This window comes from Meles meles, chromosome 4 (genome assembly GCF_922984935.1).
Source record: "Meles meles chromosome 4, mMelMel3.1 paternal haplotype, whole genome shotgun sequence".
Classification (NCBI taxonomy): domain Eukaryota; kingdom Metazoa; phylum Chordata; class Mammalia; order Carnivora; family Mustelidae; genus Meles; species Meles meles.
Genome location: NC_060069.1, coordinates 35,836,557 through 35,859,663, shown reverse-complemented (window position 1 = coordinate 35,859,663; position 23,107 = coordinate 35,836,557). Strand labels below are relative to the sequence as shown.

The following is a 23,107-nucleotide window of genomic DNA, read 5'->3' as shown; positions in this document are numbered from 1 at the left end:
GGGACAGAAGTAGACTCCCCACTGAGTGTGGAGCCCCATGTGGGGTTTGATTGCACAATCGAAGATCAGAACTGAGCTGAAATCAAGAGTTGGACACTCAACTGACTGAGCCACTCAGGAGCTCCTCACCATCTGCTTTTGTTTTCTTTGTTTAATTTTATTTATTTATTTGCTAGAGAGACAGAGAGAGAGAGAGAAAGCACATGTGCAAGCAGGTAGAGTAGAAGGTAGAGGGAGAGGGAGATTCAGGCTCCCCAGTGAGCAAGGAGACGGACACTGGGCTCGATCCCAGGACTCTGGGATCACAACCCAAGCTGAAGGCAGTTGCGTAACTGAGTCACTGAGGCACCCCTTCTTTTTGAAGGCAGTGTTTTTTTCCTCTATCTCTAATTCCTCTGTATCTTTCACAAGGCTAGCACTGTTAGGAAAAAAATGGGAATAAATGAAATGTTTCCAAAAGTAATCCATCAATTTACAATGCTACCAGCAACATATATATGTTTAAATGTACCTTTGTCAATCTTGTGCAGTAGGCAAAAACATAAGAAATCACGGCTCTTAAAAAACAGTAATAATTCTAATAAAAGAAATAATGGCTCTTTCTTTTCATTTTAATTTGCAATTCTATTACTGAAATCATTTTTTAAAAAAGATTTTATTTATTTATTTGACAGAGAGAGAGATCCCAAGTAGGTGGTGCTGGGGGGAAGCTGGCTCCCTGCCGAGCAGAGAGCCAGATGCAGGGCTTGATCCCAGGACCCTGAGATCGTGACCTGAACAGAAGGCAGAGGCTTAACTACCTTTGAGCCACCCAGGTGCCCCCTACTGAAATCATTTTTTAAAAAGTAATGCAGTATCGTTCAGCCTTGCTCCAGAAATAATATGAAGAAATTATGGTCAAAATATATCAAATTAGTTGAAAGATAAATTTATAAATGTAAAGTCAGCTAACTCTGAGAGTAAAAATGAAGAAAATCACACTGACTCATAGTCTAATTGCTGAAAAAGAGAGGCAGTCTATAGATAGAAAAATGGCACCTCCATACAATGACTATAAACTTCTAATCACAAATAACAGAAGTTGAAGATAATGCAGTGACCTCTCCAAAGAACTCAGTGAAAGGAAAAACAAACTACCAACTGAGAGCTCTATTTTTAGCAAAAATATCCTCTAAGAATGAAGATGAAATAAAGACAATTGTAGATTTATTTATTTATTTAATTTTTGACACACAGAGAGACAGCCAGAGAGGGAACACAAGCAGAGGGAGTGGGAAAGGGAAAGGCAGGCTTCCTGCCAAGGAGGGAGCCCAACGTGGGGCTCAATCCCAGGACCCTGGAATCATGACCTGAGCCAAAGGCAGACACTTAACAACTGAGCCACCCAGGCACCTGACAACTGTAGATTTAAACAGTTAGAAATATAAAAACAAAAACAAAAAAACTAGGAAAATTAAGACCTATATTGTAAGAAATGTTGAAAGAAGAGCCTCAGAATGAAGAAAAATGGTATCTTATTCTTTGACTAGAATCAGCCAAAAGTGGTAATTATGTTGCTGAATATAAAAGATGGCTTTTCTCTTTCAAGATTTTTTTTTTTTAAGATTTTATTTATTTATTTGGCAGAGAGAGACACAGTGAGAGCGGGAACACAAGCAGGGGGAAGTGCACAAGGGAGAAGCAGGCTTCCCACTGAGCGGGTAGTCTGTTGTGGGGTTAGATCCCAAGACTCTGGGATCACAAACTGAGCTGAAGGCAGCCACTTAATGACTAAGCCACCCAGCACCCATCAAGATTTTATTTTTAAGTAATCTCTACACCCAACATGGGGCTCAAACTCAGAACCCGAAGATCAAGAGTTGCATGCTCCACCAACTGAGCCAGGGAGGCACCAAGAAGTAAATATTCTTAGCAAAATATTAATAAATTGAATCCAACAATTTATAAAAAAAAAAACCACATTCTGACTAGTGGGGTTTATCACAAGATTGAAAGGTTGGTTTAACATTTGACATTACATCAATGTAATTCATAACATTAACAAAGATTGGAAATAATGTATACTAGTTGCTATACTAATTTTGTTTAGATACTCACTTTAAGTTTTCTAATTCTTGTTTTCTCAATGGAGAAGAAGGTGGAGCTGGAATGAATTTATCTCCGTCATGGCTTTTACTGCTAAAATAAAGACAGACTCTAAATTATGAAAAGCAAATAAACAATTAAATATAAAATTGTTTCCCTCTCCCCACTCACATGCAATTGTTTATGCCAAACATATAGAAGAGCCAAAAACAACAAATGCAAAATGCTTAGTAGGTTGGTATCACCAGTGTGTTAAAAATATACTGTATTTCAGTTTCTTTCCCCCAGTACACAATACTGTTTCTAAAAATTTCTAATTGTAAATAGTATCTCTACAAAGAAAACCACTCCTGTATTTTCACACGTTTCTTGGTCTTCTGATTGCTTTTTATTAACTACAGTAAAACATAACCCCCGATGGAGGAAAAAAACAAAACCCCCTGTAATTTTGTTTCAAATATTCTTTAATACATATATTTCTATCAAAATCAAGAAAAGACACTGGGATGAAACACTTAAATTTAAAGGTGCCATGTGTAAAAAGAACTTTATATATAATGGTGTTTTATTATTATCAGAAGTTCTCTTAATTTCTAGAGCCTGGTTAATATTTAACTTGTACTAAAAAACTAGAATCTAATAGAAATATTCTGGAGGTTAATGGTTTATGGGATGTTACAAGAAAAGGCATAGGTTAAGAAGAAAGGAGAAGTTTTAGGATTTAGGTATTTTTCTTTATTTTTTTTTAAAGATTTTGTTTATTCATTTGACAGAGAGAGAGAGATCACAAGTAGGCAGAGAGGCAGGCAGAGAAAGAGGAAGGGAAGCAGGCTCCCTGCAGAGCAGAGAGCCCGATGCGGGGCTCGATCCCAGGACCCTGAGATCATGACCTGAGCCGAAGGCAGCGGCTTAATCCACTGAGCCACCCAGGTGCCCCAGGATTTAGGTATTTTAACAAAAGTAAAAACAAAGTGCTGTCTCTGAGAGCAACAGGATTTCTTTACAAATATTCCTCCTGTTAAAGAAAAGTTGTTTCTTTCCACTTTTCTAAGATTCTCTCCTCAGTCTTCAAATTATTTCTCTCTTCCAGAAACACTTAACATTCATACTTTCCTTTCTTATTATTTAAAACAAGGGATTTAGGAAATTCAGGCTCCAGATTTTAGGAATTCATCTAAAAGACAAAGAGGCTTACTGTTGAAGTCCTGAGGGGTTTCCCTGAGGGGGCCAAAGGGATTAGAATACCTGCAAGTTTCACTGCTTTCACTGCTTTCCGTGTTCCCACCTAATTGATTACTATTTTTAGACCCATTTTCCTGCTTTGGATCTTGCTGTTCTTCCGGTAAGAGCAACAAGGCATTTCTGAGACAAATGGCTGCAAACTCCATACTGGCTACAGGAATGGCTGAAGACTGTCCATCACTTAAAAAAACAAAACCAAATTAGCTAAATAAATAACTTAAAAATAAATAAGACTTTTCTAGTATCAGGAAAAAAAAACAATATAATTGTAAATGAAAATTTGCCGACAGGTAGAAGTTTGAAAAAAAGCAGTTATAAGAGGATCCTAAAGAACCTAAATCCTAAATATTGCATATAAAATTTAAAAACGTATGAATCATATATAGCAAGTACACACATCACATAAATTTTATCTCTAGGAATGGGATTAAGGATGGAAACCAGCTTAAAGGTTATCTGCAATGTTGCTGTGAATGTAACAGAAGAGTTATAGACAAGGAAAACTGTAGTGAGGGCCAGGGCAAGTACAGTAAGAATTGGAAAGAAGGTAGATATTCACATCTGAGTCTCATTTTGGTTATCTCATTTTGAAAACACTTCTAAGTTTTGTCTTATAATTTTTTTGAGATTTTATGTAACTTTCTATTGTTCAATACACCAAACTAACCTTTATTAGGAAAAAAAAAGGTGAAAAGCAGTAGTAATTTTGAAATTGTAGGAAGATGATCCTTCATCTTAAGCCTTTAAAAGAAAAGTGCATTATAGTTGAAATAAATTAAGACGAAACTATTGTGTGCCAGTTACTATTATTAAAACTTGGGGAGAACTTTTAAATGGTAGTGGGACAATTTTATTTTTTGGAAAAGTGAAACTACAGCAAATTTTTTACAAAGCTTACTACTTTAGAAATAACAGCAATTCCAAATTGGAATCTTTATACAAGATAAAAATGTTCATATTTAAAAGTTATTGGAGGTTTACATGTGACAGCTTTATAATGCTTTGGTTACTTTATTATTAGTACTTTTCTTTCTAAATACTAAGAATTAGTGCTCGCTTCGGCAGCACATATAATAAATACTAAGAATTAGTTTTAGGGACTATAAGAAAACACCTAAATAAAAAGCATTAATGATAAATTATATAATAAATTATATAAAAGGAAACATCAAGATGCCCTCTTCTGGACATTGTGAATAATGGTACTGAATAGACCAGAGTCTCTTAGGCCATCAATAGTTTCAGCACAGATGTAATAAAATGAAATCCTGTATCAGGTAATATTCACTGTGAACCTAAACATGGGGATGTATTTGTTGAAGTAGCAATAAAATCTAGCTACAAAGTGGTTCCTCCCCATGAAGTGATAAGTCTTTTGCATATTTTTATACATAAATAATATTATGTGAAACAATGTTAAATATCTAGACTTCCTCTTTGCAAAATACTTACTTATATACAGTATTCTGTATGGACTGTGATGCCAGAACTATTTTACGATGATAGCCTTGACCAACAATAGACTGTACAATTCCTTTCTTACTCGGAAGGCCTTTAGTTTCTTGTTCAGCAGTCTACAAAATACAAATAATTTCCAATTAATTTAATGCAATTGTAAGACAGGATGTGAAAAATGATCTAATACTTTTCCAGGTACTCCAAGGAAGTTCCTAAGATCCATCGATGTGGAGAGAAAGACGTTCCATACTGAAGGGTAGTTAGTACATGAAGCAGAAGGTCTGTGATACATGCTGTATTTTAATATGAAGTCTGAGGTAACACTAAGAAAAAAAGGCAATTCAAGAATGACTCAAGCATTTCTTTAGAACATTCTACATCCCAGGAACCATGCTGCATATTACGGTACTTTGACATCAGAGTAAGGAAACAGGGGAGAGCCACAAAAACTCAATGCAAAAGGGAAACAGCTCTATTTTCTAAAACACAAATCTTGTCCTTCTTCATTGGAAGCATTAAATTGTCAACAACTTCTAAACTTGGCCAAGCTATATGTTGAAATTTACATGGGCACATTTCTTGCCTTCTAGGAAATTAAAATCCTAAAACCCTGTAAAAGAAAATAGTAAAAGCTACTTACACATATACAGTATTTTAGGATATTTCACTAAGACGCATCATCTTACTATGGCAAGTTGATGGTGGTGTCAGCTGCCTTTATCTTCCCTTTCACTCAAAGTCTCTAAGTTACCTGCAGTGGATTCCCAGTTTGTCATATAAAGTCAGGCAGATTCTCATATGCAGGAATAAACTGGAGCCAATCCATATGAACTCAGAGCTAAACTCTGCCCTGCAGAAAGTCCTTCTCTAAGCATAATGTTTCTGTACTGTTACTTGTTGTTCCTACTATAAGTTTATTATGGTTGTACTTCTACTTATTACTTTTAATAAAACAAGGACTCACTTGCATATTCATTTTAAACAAAAATAATACACAGTGCTTAAAAAATACAACATGCTTAAAAAATACAACAAAATTGTTCTGAGTAAAAAAAATTTTTTAAAGATTTTATTTATTTATTTGAGAGATAGTGAGGGAGAGGGAGAGAGACTCTGAAGCAGACTCCACACTGCACACAGAGTCCGATGAGGGGCTCGATCCCACAACCGTGAGATCATGACCTGAGTGGAAACCAAAAGTTGGACCCTTAACCGACTGAACCACCCAGGTGCCTCTCTGATTGGAAATTTTGTGTCAAGGAAGTAGTCAAGCAACATTAATGAAAAATTACAGAATGTGGATATTCTGAACTAGTACTGGGAGGGACTTCCATTCTGACTTCTTTTCCTAGTGGTGGTGATAAATTTAGAATGATTCATCCATATATTCTTTTTTTTTAAAAGATTTTATTTATTTATGTTGACAGAGAGAGAAATCACAAGTAGACAGAGAGGCAGGCAGAAAGAGGGGGGAAACAGGCTCCCCACTGAGCAAAGAGCCCTATGCGGGGCTCGATCCCAGGACCCTGAGATCATGACCTGAGCCAAAGGCAGAGTCTTAACCCACTGAGCCACCCAGCTGCGCCAGTTTCATCCATACATTCTTTCCTGATCTTTAAGGTCATGCACACAGATCAGATGGCTAGATGTGAAGATGTAATAGATGAAAACAAAGATGGAATGGAAATAAAAATCCACAATAATAAATTATACAACACACCAATAGCCAGATAGTGTGTAAGATGAGTCATGATGTAGAAGAATCATATGTAATTAAAATATTACTTTATACTGCCATAACAGCAATAGCACTCAACATATCTGAGTTTCAGAACTACGAAAAATAACACATTTTATTTATATACTTTAATAGTCTTCTCTTAAATTGCTTAAATACCTTCCTACAATTAAGTCTACATTCTGTAATGAGCAGATCTCTCATATATTATACCTACCCAATAAGCATAAGCCCTGCTTCTGCCAAAAGCAGGTCTGAAGCAATGAGCATCACATAAACAGGACATAAATCATCTCAGCATCACCAATTTAACAATTAATTGGTTCTTCTTATTAAAAAATGAATTTATCTACTTATTTATTTTTAAAGATTTGAGAAAGAGAACAGAGTGAGAGAGCGCACAAGAGAGGGGAGGGGCAGAGGAAGAAGCAGGGACCCTGATCCCAGGACCCTGGGATCATAACCTGAGCCAAAAGCAGATACTTGCTTAAAAGACTGAGCCACTCAGGCACCTCCAAAATGATTTTATTTCTGAAGGTACAAACTGCTTTGTTCAACATTCCTTCTATACTGAGTAAATACATTTTATGGAATTTTATTTGGAGTTTATATTACTTACTAGAATTGTTTTCCATTTTTTTTTTTTTAAGATTTTATTTGAGAGAGAGAGACACAGCAAGAGAGGGAACACAAGCAGAAGGAGAGGCAGGCAGAGGGAGAAGCAGGCTTCCCACCGAGCAGGGGGCTCGATGCCAGGACCCCAGGATCATTACCTGAGCTGAAGGCAGATGCCCAACAACTGAGCCACCCAGGTGCCCCTGTTTTCTGGTTTTATTCAGGATTATTTTGGGGGTTGTTTTCACTTTTAGGGCACTTCAGATCCCTTTTAGAAGGAGAAGCATAGACATAGATAATTATTATTTTTTAAAGATTTTATTTATTATTTGACAGACAGAGATCACAAGTAGGCAGAGAGGCAGCAGAGAGAGAGGAGGAAACAGGCTCCCTGATGAACAGAGAGCCCGATTCGGGGCTCGATCCCAGGACCCTGGAATCATGACCTGAGCCGAAGGCAGAGGCTTTAACCCACTGAGCCACCCAGGCGCCCCTAGATAATTATTTTTGGTAAAGTCCTATTTGTAGCACAGAGCGTTCTGAGATTCACCAAATTATGGCAATCAAGTCATCTTTACCATTTAAAAAAAATTTTTATTTACTGGGGCGCCTGGGTGGCTCAGTCCATTAGAGTGGCTCCCTTTGGCTCAGGTCATGATCCTAGGACCCTGGGATCAAGACCTGCGTCATGCTCCCTGCTCACTGGGGACCTGCTTTTCCCTCTAACGCTCCCCCTGTTTGTGTTCCCTGTATTGCTGTGTGTCTCCCTCTCTGTCAAATGAATAAGTAAAATCTTTAAAAAAAGGAAAAAAAAAAGACTTTATTTCAGAGAGAATATGTATGAGCAGGGGGGAGGAGCAGAGGAGGGAGAGGGAGAATCCCAAGCGGACTCCACACTGTTGAGTCCAGGGCTGGATGCAGGGTTCCATCCCATAACTCTTGAGATCCCAACTGGAGCTGAAACCAAGAGTTGGATGCTCAACTGACACAGCCATCCAGGGCACACCTACCATTTTTTAAAAATCAGAAATTCTGGGGACGCCTAGGTGGCTCAGTTGATTAAGTGTCTGCCTTTGTCTCAGTTCATGATCCCACAATCCTGGGAATGAGCCCTGCACTGGGTTCTCTACTCAGCATGGAGTCTGCTTCTCCCTCTCTGTCTGCCCTTCACTGCCTTTTGTGCACCCTCTTTCTTCTCTCTCAAAATAAATAAAATCTTTAAAAAAAAAAATTAGAAATTTAGAACTTTGTATAAGAAAATTGGGGGGAGGAGGATTTCATTATAAAATCCATAGAATGAAGACAATCCTAAAGGTACTATTTCTAAAAGTAAGTAATTTTAAAAAGAAAATGTTAAACCTTACTGTATTTCTCTACTCCTAAGAAGATCTAATTCCCTGGTTTCCAATAACTGTCCAAATGAGAGGCCTCCAACACTTATATTCATCAGGGGATTTAAGAGAGTAAGAAATTTCTAGAGATTGTTTTAAAAAAATATAATATGGCCTAGAATTGTCAGTTAATTTAAGAATTATCCAATAAGAAAGTTGTCTTTTAGGGTGCCTGGGTGGCTCAGTCAGTTAAGCATCTACCTTCGGCTCAAATCACGATCCCAGGGTCCTAGGATTGAGTCCAATATCAGGCTCCTTGCTCAACAGGGAGCCTGTTTCTCCCTCTCCCTCCGCCTGCTGTTCTCCCTGCTTGTGCTCTCTCTCTTCAAATAAATAAAATCTTAAAAAAAAAAAAAGTTGTCTTTTAAAAGACAAATCACAATTAAATAAATGATTAAAGCCCTTCAAAGATAGCACTTATCTCTTCCCCTAGTGGTATATACATACCAAATCATAAACTACTTCAGTATCACGTGTGAATACTGCTAGGCAAACATACTTCTAAATGTTAGTTTTTGCAGCTGTTTCTCAGGAAGTGCTGTTCAGCAGCAGCAGGAGTGCAAAAACATCTATATCACCTATGGCAGGCAAACCTCAGGTGCCAGGCCTCCCAATCTCCACACAGCCAAAGACCACAGCAAGGGTGGGGGGTGGGTAGGAAATGGGGTGATACAGGCATCTGGTAATTCTGATACAACCTGTCTTTCTTCTACTCCTACTGACCACTCCCCACTTGAGATTCCAAAGGCTTCCACCAACCACTACATGCAGATAATCTAGGCAAGGACACCCATGTTAACTGGCCTATTTCTCACAGTCACTGGTGACAAAGATGTGAGGGAGACAGCCTGATAATCCATGAACTCTGAACCATTTACTGAATCAAAAGTAAAGCCCATAGGCACCGAAGGAAATGCAGTGTTGTACAGTTCTTTCCACACTCATGGTCTTAGTCCTACCCTAACCACCTGATGCTCATACCACACTCAGGCCAGCAGGTGATATGGCCCTGCCCCAACAGCTAGTAGATCACTGTGCCAACAGATATGGCCCTCTCGTTGGCTTCACCTCTTTAATGTGACTGATACGGCCTGCTATACCTTAAGAACCAGAATGTTAACAAATGACTTTAAGAAACTCAATCTTTTATCCAACTGTTAAAGAACAGACTATCTTTATAAATTCCCTGAGAGTTATAATGGAATGACGTCTTGTGTGTTTCTAAGTATATTTTTGTTTTTTATGTAACAAACAAGGGGAGGTTATAGGTTCAAAAAGATATCCAAGGAGCACTCACCCCCTTATTTGCAGCAATGCAGCATTCAGCCAGCCTTAGCCAGAGGCGGGGATTTGCATGATAAACCTGAACAGCTTCAATCAAACACTCAAAGGCAGCAAGAGGTCTTCCAATGTGAAGAAGCTGAATGCCACAGTTATACAGCAACTCATACCTCTTGTTGGTTAGTAATGTACACATGGGTTTTCCCGAAAATTTCTTGCCTAATGATACAAATTAGGTAAAAAAAAAAACCATTAGATTAAAAATAACAGTTACATTGAAAACATTTATTCTGCTAAATACTTAAATACTACCTTGTTTAATACCAAGGACCCCAGTGTGACATTTTCGCTGTTGTTTTTTTTTTTAAAGATTTTATTTATTTGACAGAGAGAAATCACAACTAGGCAGAGAGGCAGGCAGAGAGAGAGAGGGAAGTAGGCTCTTTGCCGAGCAGAGAGCCCGACGCGGGACTCGATCCCAGGACCCTGAGATCATGACCTGAGCCGAAGGCAGCGGCTTAACCCACTGAGCCACCCAGGCGCCCACTGTTGTTGTTATTTTAATGATTTTATTTGACAGAGAGAGCACAAGCCAGAAGAGTGGCAGAGGGACAGGGAGAAGCAGACTCCCCACTGGGCAGAGATCCCAACATGGAGCTGGATCCCAGGAATTTGGAATCATGACCTGAGCCAAAGGTAGATGCTTAACCCACTGAGCCACCCAGGCGTTCTGGCCCAGTGTAAAGTTGTAATAGCTCTCTGCTAGTGATGATCCTCATCCTCAACCCCACAAATATTCTCCAGAGTCATCTCAGTTGCTTGTGTTTGTGTAGCCAGAGATGTATCTTATTTGCCAGCTCCCCAGGTAACAATGGTCCAGACAGGAAAACAAAGACAGGACCCACTGACTTCTATGAATCTTAAACCACCTTTCTACCTTTTTAGAAGATTCACTTTCTTTTTTAAATTTCATTTTGGTTAACCATTTTATTGTAATGTGCTTTCTTAGCCAGAAGTATTCTGCTAATGTTAGCAGGCGTTTGGGAACCTTACTATGAAAATAAAAAATATACTACATCTATGACGACTATGGTTTACTCGCTTATTCGAAGTTTCACAGTCTACAACAAAATAAGACTACTTATGATTCTGGGTACACATTTCATCAGTATTTTTATGTTTAAAAAAGCTAAAGAATCCATAGCATATGAATATTAACATAAGAGACTTCAGGAATGTGCTCAAAGATAGTCAGGTGCAAAAAATTAAAAAGAATAAAGACTGTCAGGCTGCCTATAACATCCCATGTGAAACCCTGGAAAAAAGCTATAATAAAACTAGTTTAGGGGCACGTGGCTGGTTCAGTAGGTAAAGCATGCAACTCTTAATTTCAGGGCTGTGAGTTCAAGCCCCATGCTGGGCATATAGCTTACTCAAGAAACAAAACAAAACAACAACAACAAAAACACCAAAAAAAGTAGTCAAGAAATCCTAGCAACATACTTTGCTTTGTAACATTATCGTAATGGATTACTGATTTTCAAAACCATGAAAAAGTGTATGTAATTTAAATTTCCTTGATAATTACTCCTACCACCTTGCTATTTGAAGTGGCCATATCTACGAAAGATCCCCAGAGTCAAACCTGTTGGCCAGGGTCAATGTTAATTGTAGGCAGGCGCATATGGGAGCATTTTGACCAGACACTGATCACCATCTACCTATTTTTTTTAATAATTAAAAAAATTTTTTTATAAACATGTATTAGCCCCAGGTGTGCAGGTCGGTGAATCGCCAGGTTTATACACTTCACAGCACTCACCACAGCACATACCCTCTATTTATTCTTTAAAAAAAATTATTTTTAAAATTCCAGTATAATTTACTTACCATGTTATATTAGTTTTGGGTATACAGTACAGTGATTCAACAATTTTGTTTTGTTTTTCTAATTTATTTTTTAAAATTATTTTTATTAACGTATAATGTATTATTTGCCCCAGGGGGTACAGGTCTGTGAATCATCAGGCTTACATACCTCAAAGCACTCACCGTAAGTGATTCAACAATGTTATACATTACTCAGTGCTCAGACGCTTGGTCTTTAATACCATGCTCTCAAGTAGTAAAATGCGAACTGTCCACCAGCAATGGGCTCACCTGGATCAGTGCTGCCTGCACTGAGCTGTGCACAAACATTGTCATTTTCCTGTAGAGCCTTTTTAAAGTAGAAAATTCCCAAATTGTGCTTGCTCATGGCAAAATGGATGCAACCAAGATTATTCCAGAACATGCATCTCAAGCATTCACCTGACAAAAACACAAATAAATTTGTCCAAAAATGTTACAGGTGACAAATGCCACACAAGAACTGGCAGTGCAACAGCAACTCCACCTAATCTTTTATGAAAAAGTTTACAAGGCATCTGAAATTCAAGACATCTGAAAATTTTCTAAGCTCCTTTCCTTTTAAAATCTTTTCTGCCTGGATGGCTCAGTGGGTTACGCCTCTGCCTTCAGCTCAGGTCATTATCTCAGGGTCCTGGGATTGAGTCCTGCACAGGGCTCTCTGCTCAGCAGAGAGCCTGCTTCCCCCTCTCTCTCTGCCTGCCTCTCTGCCTACTTGTGATCTCTCTGTCTGTCAAATAAATAGGTAAAATCTTTAAAAAATAAATAAATAAAAAATAAAATCTTTTATTAAAGGTGATAAACCAACCCTACCCATTGATTTTGTTAGCCTGCTTAATCTCTTCTGATTTTTAAATAACTGTAGGCAAATAATACAATAATGCAAAGGACAAAGAGTAACATTAGTAATATTTTACACATTGCATTCACACAACAAAATATTATGTAGAAACTTCAGGGAATCAATATATATGGAAACATACTAAATGAGTAGCAAGAACACATAAAACAATATATAATATCCTGTTTTTGCTTGTAAAGTCTCCACTGTTCTTTTAGTTCATATTTTCTTAAATATCACTGGCTGAGCATCATCTCAAGCTTGTTAGGCATTTGTATTTCTTTCTTTCTTTTTTAAAAAGATTTTATTTATTCATTTGAGAGAGAGAAAGTGAGAGGGAGCATGAGAGCTGAGAAGGTCAGAGGGAGAAGCAGACTCCCCATGGAGCTGAGAGCCCAATGTGGAACTGGCTCCCGGGACTCCAAGATCATGACCTGAGCTGAAGGCAGTGGCTTAACCAAATGAGCCACCCAGGCGCCCCAGGCATTTGTATTTCTTATCCTGTAATACATGCACTGCTTCTTTCTGTTCTTCACCCATTTTTTAAAATTTGGTTATGGATGTTTTTCCTATTGGTTACCTGTTGGTATGCTATAGAATCCTGTCACATCTGTTCAAAATATTGTCCTCAAAGCCAGTGTGTCATCTGTCTTATGATCTGCTTCAGTGTGTATGTATGCATGTTTAATAATAAGAAGTTATATTTTTATGTGGTGATATTAATCATCTTTCCTAAACTCTACGGTTCCTGCATTTTGGATGGAATTTACTCAAGTCTCCCCCCCATAGTATTAAAATATTCAAGTTTTCTTTAGCTGCTTTTATGATTTTTACATTTCAACCCTTCATTTCTCTGGGCTTTATTTTGGTGTAATGAAAGCAATCCAACCTTAGTTTTCTTCTTGTAAACTGCTTCCAAATACTCCAAAACAATTTACTGATAGTCTTTTCCACAATGATATAAAATGCCAGACTTGGGGTGCCTGGGTGGCTCAGTTGTTAAGCATCTGCCTCTGGCTCAGGTCATGACCCCAGGGTCCTGGGATCAAGCCCCACATCAGGCTCCCTGCTCATCAGGAAGCCTGCTTCTCCCTCTCCCTCTGCCCCTGGCTTGTGTTCCCTCTCTCACTGTCTCTCTTTGTCAACTAAATAAATAAAATATTTAAAAAAATAAAAAAAATAAAATGCCAGACTAGGCTGACAAAATTAACACTCAGGATAGTCAATGCTTAATACTAAAATCTAAAGATTCTCTTCTGATGTGTATTTTAAAAAGACAAATAGTAGACTTCAGAGGAAGATAGTAGGATATACATTAAAATGTTTAAAGGAGGCTGCCTCTGGTGGTGGCATTGTGAACAATTTAAGAAATGTTCTATTTCTGAATCTTCTCCAATAAGCATATTTTATCAGCAGCAAAAACTAAATTTTACACATGAGAAATCAAATATTTTAAAATTAACTATGGAAAAATATTAGTACATAAAATATGTAACTACTATATAAAAATCTTTCCCATTAGATCATCTTTTTTTTTTTTTTTTTACGATTTTATTTATTTATTTGACAGAGATCACAAGCAGGCAGAGAGAGAGGGGGAAGCAGGCTCCCCACTGAGCAGAGAGCCCGATGTGGGGCTCGATCCCAGGACCCTGATATCATGACCCATGCTGAAGGCAAGAGGCTTTAACCCACTGAGCCACCCAGGCGCCCCCCATTAGATCATCTTAACTGTTGACTAGTCAACTATATGTCCTGCTCCTCACTCCACTGTAGAGCCTAATAATATATTTTTTAAAGATTTTATTTATTTATTTGGCAGATAGAGATCACGAGTAGGCAAGGCAGAGAGGCAGAGAGAGAGAAGAGTAAGCAGGCTCCCTGCTGAGCAGAGACCCCCCAATGCGGGACTTGATCCCAGGACGCTGAGACCATGACCTGAGCAGAAGGCAGAGGATTCAACCCATTGAGCCACCAGGTGCCCCAAGCCTAATAATATATTTTTAAAGATTTTATTTATTTATTTGACAGAGAGAGAGATCACAAGTAGGCAGAGAGGCAGGCAGAGAGAGGGGGGTAAGCAGGCTCCCCATAGAACAGAGAACCTGATGTGGGGCTTGATCCCAGGACCCTAAGATCATGACCTGAGCCAAAGGCAGAGGCTTAACCCACTGAGACCACCAGGCGCCCCAAGCCTCATAATATTGATTCTGAAATCTGTATCAAGACAACCCTAAGCAAAATTTTCTCAAAGGATACTGAATATTTAGTCTGAAAGATCTAAACACTGAAAGAGGGACGCCTGGGTGGCTCAGTTGGTTAAGCTGCTGCCTTCGGCTCAGGTCATGATCCTGGGGTCCTGGGATCGAGTCCCGCATCCGGCTCCTTGCTCGGCAGGGAGCCTGCTTCCTCCTCTCTCTCTGCCTGTTTGTGTGTACTCTCTCTCTCTCTGACAAATAAATAAAATCTTTAAAAAAAAAAAAATAAACACTGAAAGATCAGTGTTTGGTTATTACGGGCCTCTGAGGGGAAATTACGACAATTAAAAAAGCAAAAACAAAAATTTAGCAGAATTAAAAATGCGTATTTATTTGACAGATGGAAATCACAAGTAGGCAGAGAGGCAGCAGAGAGAGAGAGGAGGAAGCAGACTCCCCGCTGAGCAGAGAGCCCGATGCGGGACTCGATCCCAGGACCCCGGGATCATGATCTGAGCGGAAGGCAGAGGCTTTAACCCACTGAGCCACCCAGGTGCCCCTAAATAAAATCTTAAAAAAAAAAAAAAAAAAAAAAAGAGGATATCCAAGAGAACTGTAATGGAACAAACTGCTTTCTCCATCTTTTACAACCCCACTTAACAGAATGGGTAAAGTGGGGGGGCAGTGAATATATCTGCAGGTATGCTTTTTTTTTTTTTTTTTAAAGATTTTCTTTTATTTATGTAGTTGACAGGGAGAGAGAAAGGGAGAGAGCAAGCACAAGGAGGAGCGACAGGCAGAGGGAAAGGGAGAAGCAGACTCCCTGTTGATAAGAGCACCCGTCTCGGGGCTTGATCCGAGGACTTTGGGATTATGACCTAAGCCAAAGGCAGATGCTTAATGGACTCAGCGACCCAGGTGCCCTTGCATGTGTGTTCTGTCTTTGTATCTGAATAGAATCTAAAATAAAACATCCCCCCAAAACTTATTCATCCATTGCATTTTAAGATTTTATTTATTTATTTACTTGAGAAAGTGCATGCCCATGTGAAGGCAGGGAGGAACAGAGGGGGAAAGAATACTAAAAGCAGACTTCACTCTGAGCACAGAGCCCCACGTGGGGCTTAAACTTCCAATACTGAGACCATGACCTGAGCTGACACCAAAAGTCAGAGGCTTAACCAACTGAGGCACCCAGGCACCCCCATCTTTGCATTTTATTTTATTTTGTGTTTTTTTTTTTAAGATTTTATTTATTTGGAAAAAAAATTTTATTCATTTGACAGACAAGGGATCACAAGTAGACAGAGAGGCAGGCAGAGAGAGAGGGGGAAGCAGGCTCCCTGCTGAGCAGAGAGCCCAATGTGAGCCACCCAGGTGTCCCCCATTTTTGCATTTTAAACTTGGGATAAAACATTGTTGAATGTTTGACTTCACTTCTTGAATAAATGGATTTTCCTCCTTTCTCCCCATAAAACAGCAATGATGTGAATTTAAAAGAAAGCCTCAAATTTTACCTTTCATTTTACCAATAGTATTAAGCAACTCATTAAAATTTTCTTTTTTAGACAGGGAGAGAGGCAGAGGGAGACAGAATCTTAATTAAGCAGGCTCCACACCCAGCACGGAGCCCAGTACAGGCCTTGATCTCACTACCCTGAGATCATTACCAGAGCCAAAATCAAGAATTGGACGCTTAATTGACTAAGCCACGCAGATGCCACTCCTCATTAAAACTTTCTTAAAAGGGATGCCTGGTTGGCTCAGTCCCTTAGGCATCTACCTTTGGGTCAGGTCATGATCCCAGAGTCCTGGGATGTAGTTCCCTGTCTGGCTCCTTGTTTGGCGGGGTCCTGCTTCTCCCTTTGCCTGCCACTCCCCCTTGTTGTGCTCACTGGCTTGCTCGCTCTCTCCCTCTCTGACAAATACATAAATAAAATCTTAAAAAAACAACAACTTTCTAATAGAAAACAGATAATTACCTTATTAACTTTATAGAAATATTTTTGATATAGTTAATAGTCTAAAAAATCATCATATGCTCACAGCTTTTATGGGAGAAAAGGGAGAAGTAAAAACATTATCATCTCATGTCCTTAAAAGATTTCATTTTGCAAAGTAAAAGCCCAAGGACCTTATGTCCTGGACATAATTTGTTGGCTGGTATTAAAAAATGAAATGAAAGAAAGCATACATGAAGTGAAAGAAAAGTTTACTTTTAGAAGCTTCTTCTAGTGCTCGCTTCGGCAGCACATATACTAGAAGCTTCTTCTAAAATGAAAATAAATAGGGGTACCTGGGTAGCTCAGTAGGTTAAGCATCCAACTCTCGGTTTTGACATAGGTCCTGGGATCAGTCCAGCCTCAGGCTCTGCAACCAGTGGGGAGTCTGTTTCTCTCCCTCTCCCCCCCCACACCCTCCTTTTGGCCCTCCCCATGCACACTCCTGCTCTTTTTAAAATAAATAAATAAATCTGTAAAATAAATAAAGTGGAAACAAAGAATAAGTTCTAAGAATTTTTTGCAACAGAAATAATAAAACATTTCATTTTTAAAAAACTAGCAAAAATCATACTGAAGAGCACTGTAGGAAACAAACAACAAAAGACAGAAGAGCCAGGAAGACAATACCAGAATTTCACAATTTTCTTTTACCTGTTTTCATGAATCCTGGATGTTCAGCAATGTTTGAACTATTTAATAGCTTCACAGCTTTCCGATAATTGCCTCTTAAGTACTCAAAATTGCTTTTAAGAAACAGAGAGGGTGCAGACTGTAAAGAAAATATAAGTTGCTTATATTTTGTTTTCAGATGTCTGTTGTGAGATAATAATCATACTGCTGTATTGGCATGTATTCAAGAGCATAAATGAATCATTTAAGTCGTGCTCACGAAAAACTATAGCTTCACAATTTTTCATTGCTTTCACATTCTAAAAAAATTAAACCTATCAGAGAGCACCTTATCAACTGAATTAAGGGTCTGCCTAAAAAAATACATACAGTATATATGGATAAGAATACAGTCTGCAGATCACCAACAGACTGCCTGGAAGCCAATTTAATTAGGTCCTTCAGTTCAATGACTGTTTGGAAAGACTGGAGGTCTCCCTTATTTTTTAGGGTAGACATACATTCATCAGAACCCAAAGGGATACAAATAATCCAATGCCTTTCCAGGCAGAAAAAAAGAAGTATCATTCTACGGATGGAAGAATTACCTAACGGAATGCCTTATTTTCGAGAGCTCATCTTGCTTGTGATAAATTTCACATTTTGGATGGCAGGTCACGTTTCACTTCCCCTAAGAATCCTCCCAGTGGAGGATCATCTGTATCATACCTATTTATTTATTTACTTTTTTACTTTTTAATTAACATATAATGTATCATTATCCCCAGGGGTATAGGTCTGTGAATCACCAGGTTTACACACTTCATAGCACATACCTTCCCCAAGGTCCATAATCTCACCACCCTCTCCCTATTCCCCTCCCCCTGGCAACCCTCAGTTTGTTTTGTGAGATTAAGAGTCTTTTATGGTTTGTCTCCCTCCCAATCCTATCTTGTTTCATTTATTCTTTTCCTACCCCCAAGCCCCCACGTTGCCTCTCAACTTCCTCATATCAGGGAGATCATATAAGTGTCTTTCTCTGATTGACTTATTTCGCTAGGCATAACACCCTCTAGTTCCATCCACGTCGTCACGAATGGCAAGATTTCATTTCTTTTGATGGCTGTGTATCATATCTATTTAGAATGCAAAAGCATGCATAGATCTACAGACTGAACATTCATCCAGGAGGACATCAGGAATCCTGGTTTCATCATTTATTCACTTTAGCTTAGCTATAGGCTTTTCTTCTAAGTCCTTGTTCATGCTTTGCTCTGCCTCCAGGTTGAGGAAACAAGGGCTTCCAAAGCTTATTCCAGGTAGCAGTACTTCCTCCTGATTTAGGTATTACTACTACCCTGCATTACAATTATTTATTTTCCTGTTTCTCTCTTCCCTGTGACTATGGCTTCTGTTAACGGCAAGGATCATGTCTTTTATCTCAAAAGATTTGATAATGGTTAGCTGGCTAGTTAGGTTTTTCCCTCTTAGCCTCAAATCTACCCTCCTCAGACCTTGGCTACAATTTGTTCTCCTCAAAAATCACTTGAGGGGCGCCTGGGTGGCTCAGTGGGTTAAGCCGCTGCCTTCGGCTCAGGTCATGATCTCAGGGTCCTGGGATCGGGCTCTCTGCTCAGCGGAGAGCCTGCTTCCCTTCCTCTCTCTCTGTCAAATAAATAAATAAAATCTTTAAAAAAAAAAAAAAATCACTTGAGTACTGACCCAGTGACTAATGTGGATCCTGCCTAGGATTCCTAGGGTCAATTTTCCTGAACCGTTTCTTTTTTTTTTAGATTTTTTTTTTTTTTTAAGATTTTATTTATTTATTTGATAGACAGAGATGACAAGCAGGCAGAGAGGCAGGCAGAGAGAGAGGGGGTAAGCAGGCTCCCTGCCGAGCAGAGAGCCCGATGCAGGGCTCGATCCCAGGACCCTGGGATCATGACCTGAGCCGAAGGCAGAGGCTTTAACCCACTGAGCCACCCAGGCGCCCCTCCTGAACCGTTTCTATTACAAACTGTTGTTTGTAGTACAAACTACTACAACACTTCAAAACCAAACTATTCCTCTTTATGATTTCATACTTAAAATGTTAACAGTTTTCCCAAAAGCATCAAGAATGTTCGTATTTCTTTCTCCTCCACCATCTTAAAAATTATGTTATCAGTGGAGGAGTGGGGTGGAGGGAGTGGAAGGAAGTAGTAATTTTATCTCAAATACTCCAGCAGCATTAGTCAAACTGAAGGTACTATCAAGCCAAAGATCATCTGGAAGTGGCAGGTTTGGGATACAGCTGAACTGTACATCGTTAATAAATATTTTGGTATAAAGTAAAAAAACCCTGAAGTGTCCAACAGTAAATGTTTACGTGAATTATGATAAGCCATTTCCAGAACACCAGACAGCTATTTAAGATGGTGGTTTTGAGGGCTACACACCAAGGGAAAATGCTTGCTATAATTTTAAGTGAGAAAAGTATTAAATTATAGCCATAGTGTGATCACCACTTTACATCCTAATGTCAAGCCCTATATCTAGTGGCATATATATATATACAGTATAATAGACTAAAATAAATTATTTAAGACTGACAAATACCTACTATCTAAACAAGAAAGTTTGAGGGCATAAAAGTTACAAATTGAAAAAAAAAAAAAGAAAAATCAAGAAGAAACTTACATTTCCAGCTGTGTTCATGACTGACTTGATTTCCCTTTTGCATGCTTTCAGGGACTTCATTTGGATATAAGCTCTTACTTTATACTGTCAAAGGAAAAATGCTAGTATGTGAGAACTGTGATGGATTTACACACACTGGAAGTTTTACCTTCTAGTTAAATGAAAGTTCAATCCAATCCATTTACAACAGTTACTTTCAAAATCAAGTTTGAAATTATCTTAAATAACCTATTTTCACTGTACTCTTAGAATACATTCTAAAAAACAAAACAAAAACATGATAGAATTTATACCTAAATTCCAAGCAAACATACTAAAATTCTCAAAAAAACTCATTTATATTTTAATTCCATATAATTAATGTACAGTATTAGTTTCAGTGCACAATATAGTGATTCAGCAATCCTCTATTTCCTATCAATTTTTATCTGCACCTGACTAATTAAGAATGAGTTTTAGTAGTCTACAAACTGGTTTTATCATCCAATACATTCCTGGGCCATTTCACTCAATCTTTTCTTGAGTAATTAAGAGAAAAGATGTTGTATTATCATTTTAAGCAAATATAATTAGAAGAATAAATATGCTTTTAAATACGTCAAAGCCAAACAAACATACATGCCTTGAATTATTTATTGCTTTCAATGATCTATCATATTCTTCATCATTCATAACTATTAGTAAATATACGTGATGCATAACCTCTCTTAGAATTTATGCTACCTGATGTATCTTTGATTTTGCAGCTTCTATTAGGGCTCCACTTTCAGCTTTATGATTTGCTCCGTCTTTGTTGGTGTTATTACCTGTCTGTAGGGTGGTTAAACAAAGTTAATCAAAATTAACTTAAAAATTTTTACCATAATTTAAATCAGTGATTTATAAGTGAGCTTATCTGAATCACCTAAAACATTTTAAAACTACAGAATCCCAGGTCTTACACCCAGAGATTCAGATGTAATAATCTGGAGCAGGTAACAGGAAAAAAAATTTATTTAAAGATTTTATTTATTCATTTGACAGAGACAGTGAGAGAAGGAACACGGGCCAGCAGACTCCCCACTGAGCAGGAAGCCCTTACACGGGGCTGGATCCCAGGATGCCAGGTCTTGATCAGGACCCAGGTGAGGACCCCAAAACCAAAGGCAGACACTTAACGTCGCATGCCCCTCCCCTTTTTAAAAGAAAACTCTACTTTTGAGAAACTCTCATTGAAGATAATGATATAAGCATGGATATTACTCAGCCAAAACTCAAGATTATCTTTCTGAACGCAAAACAGATCATGTCATTTCCTTTTTTATTTTTTAACTTCCCTTTCTTTTTTTTTTAAGATTTTATTTATTTGTCAGAGAGAGAGAGAGACAGGGCACAAGCAAGGACAGCTTCAGGCAGAGGGAAAGGGAGAGGCAGGTTTTCCATTGAGCAGAGAGCCAGATGCAGGGCTGGATCCCAGGACCCTGGGATCATGACCTGAGCAGAAGGCAGACGCTTAACCCACTGAGCCATCCAGGCAGCCCTTTTTTAAACTTTTGAAGTCTACATTTTTAAAAAAATGTAATGATTGGGTGCCTGGGTGGCTCAGTGGGTTAAGCCTCTGCCTTCGGCTCAGGTCATGATCTCAGGGTCCTGGGATCGAGTCCCGCATCGGGCTCTCTGCTCAGCAGGGAGCCTGCTTCCTTCTCTCTCTCTCTGCCTCTCTGCCTACTTGTGATCTCTCTGTCAAATAAATACAATCTTAAAAAAAAAATCTTAAAAACAAAAACAAAATGTAATGATCAATGTCTACATTTTAATTTTTATTTTTTTTAAGATTTTATTTATTTATTAGACAGAGATCACAAGTAGGCAGAGAGGCAGGCAGAGAGAGAGGGGAGGAAGCAGGTTCCCTGCTGAGCAGAGAGCCCAAGGTGGGGCTCAATCCCAGGACCCTGGGATCACAACCTGAGCTGAAGGCAGAGGCTTTAACCCACTGAGCCACCCAGGCACCCCAATGTCTACATTTTTTTAAAAAGATTTTATTTGCGGGGGGGTACCGGGGAGAGGGAGAGGGAGAAGCAGACTCTCCACTGACGTGGGGCTCAGTCCCAGGACCCTGCAATCATGTCCTGAGCCAAAGGCAGACATTTAACCAACTGAGCCACCCAGGTGCCCCCATGTCATCTCCCCCCTAAAAGCTTTTTTTTTTTTTAATATTTTATTATTTAACAGAGAGAAATCACAACTAGGCAGAGAGGCAGGCAGAGAGAGAGGAGGAAGCAGGTTCCCTGCGGAGCAGAGAGCTGGACATGGGGCTCGATCCCAGGACCCTGGGATCATGACCTGAGCCGAAGGCAGAGGCTTTAACCCACTGAGCCACCCAGGCGCCCCAAAGCTTTTTCTTATATAAACATTGCCAACATCATCCACTAGATTCCCAGTAATATCCGAAATCCTTCACAATGTGACCAATATTTGAGTTGCCAATCTCATCTCCTGATCTCCTATACCTACATTTTTCAGGTATGCTATGCATTTCAGATTACCAGAAATTCCTCCAAGTACCACTCTCACACCTTCTGTGATGTTTTCTTTGCCGTGACAGTTACTCTGCTCCATCCTTCTGCTTCTGACTAGTTGAATTATATTATATTACATCTTTCAAGGCCCAAATCAGACATCCAAACTTCTCCAAGATTATTATTTATTTATCTGGGGAGGGAGGGCAGAGGGAGAGGCAGTGAGAATCTCAAGCCAACTCCACACTGAGCACAAAGCCCTACATGGGGCTTGATCTCATGAACCTGAGATCATGACATGAGCTAATATCAAGAGTTGGACACTCAACCGATTGAGCCACCCAGGCACCCCTAAACTTCTCCCAAATCATCCCTACCCGCCTTCCACCCAGTGCCTGGAGAGATGCTGCCCCATCTTTCTCTTCTCACACAAAGTGTGAACTACAAGGTTTTTATTTTTGTCACTTTAGTATCTAGCAAAGGACACAAGCATCTGCTGAACAGAATTATATTTTTATCAATTCATTCATACGTACTGAATATAAAAACAAAGTATTTTAC

General features: G+C 38.9%; 1 protein-coding gene across 8 annotated transcripts in view; it reads right to left on the bottom strand.

Moving 5' to 3' along the window:
- CNOT10 (CCR4-NOT transcription complex subunit 10) overlaps nucleotides 1-23,107 on the bottom strand; it is a 74,770-nt gene that overhangs the window by 25,739 nt on the left and 25,924 nt on the right. For 5 of the 8 annotated variants that reach the window (XR_006818089.1, XM_046003540.1, XM_046003543.1 and 2 more), the window contains exons 6-13: nucleotides 20,772-20,858; nucleotides 20,049-20,132; nucleotides 17,412-17,529; nucleotides 11,971-12,120; nucleotides 9,827-10,029; nucleotides 4,780-4,901; nucleotides 3,331-3,507; nucleotides 2,098-2,178 (exon numbers count right to left, since the gene is read on the bottom strand). Coding sequence is in view for 7 of the 8 variants with exons in the window: in XM_046003540.1 (XP_045859496.1) it covers nucleotides 2,098-2,178; nucleotides 3,331-3,507; nucleotides 4,780-4,901; nucleotides 9,827-10,029; nucleotides 11,971-12,120; nucleotides 17,412-17,529; nucleotides 20,049-20,132; nucleotides 20,772-20,858 (1,022 nt within the window). In the remaining variant the exon portion in view is untranslated. The remainder of the gene's footprint in view (nucleotides 1-2,097; nucleotides 2,179-3,330; nucleotides 3,508-4,779; nucleotides 4,902-9,826; nucleotides 10,030-11,970; nucleotides 12,121-17,411; nucleotides 17,530-20,048; nucleotides 20,133-20,771; nucleotides 20,859-23,107) is intronic. The other 3 variants (XM_046003541.1, XM_046003544.1, XM_046003546.1) reach the window with 1 other exon arrangement.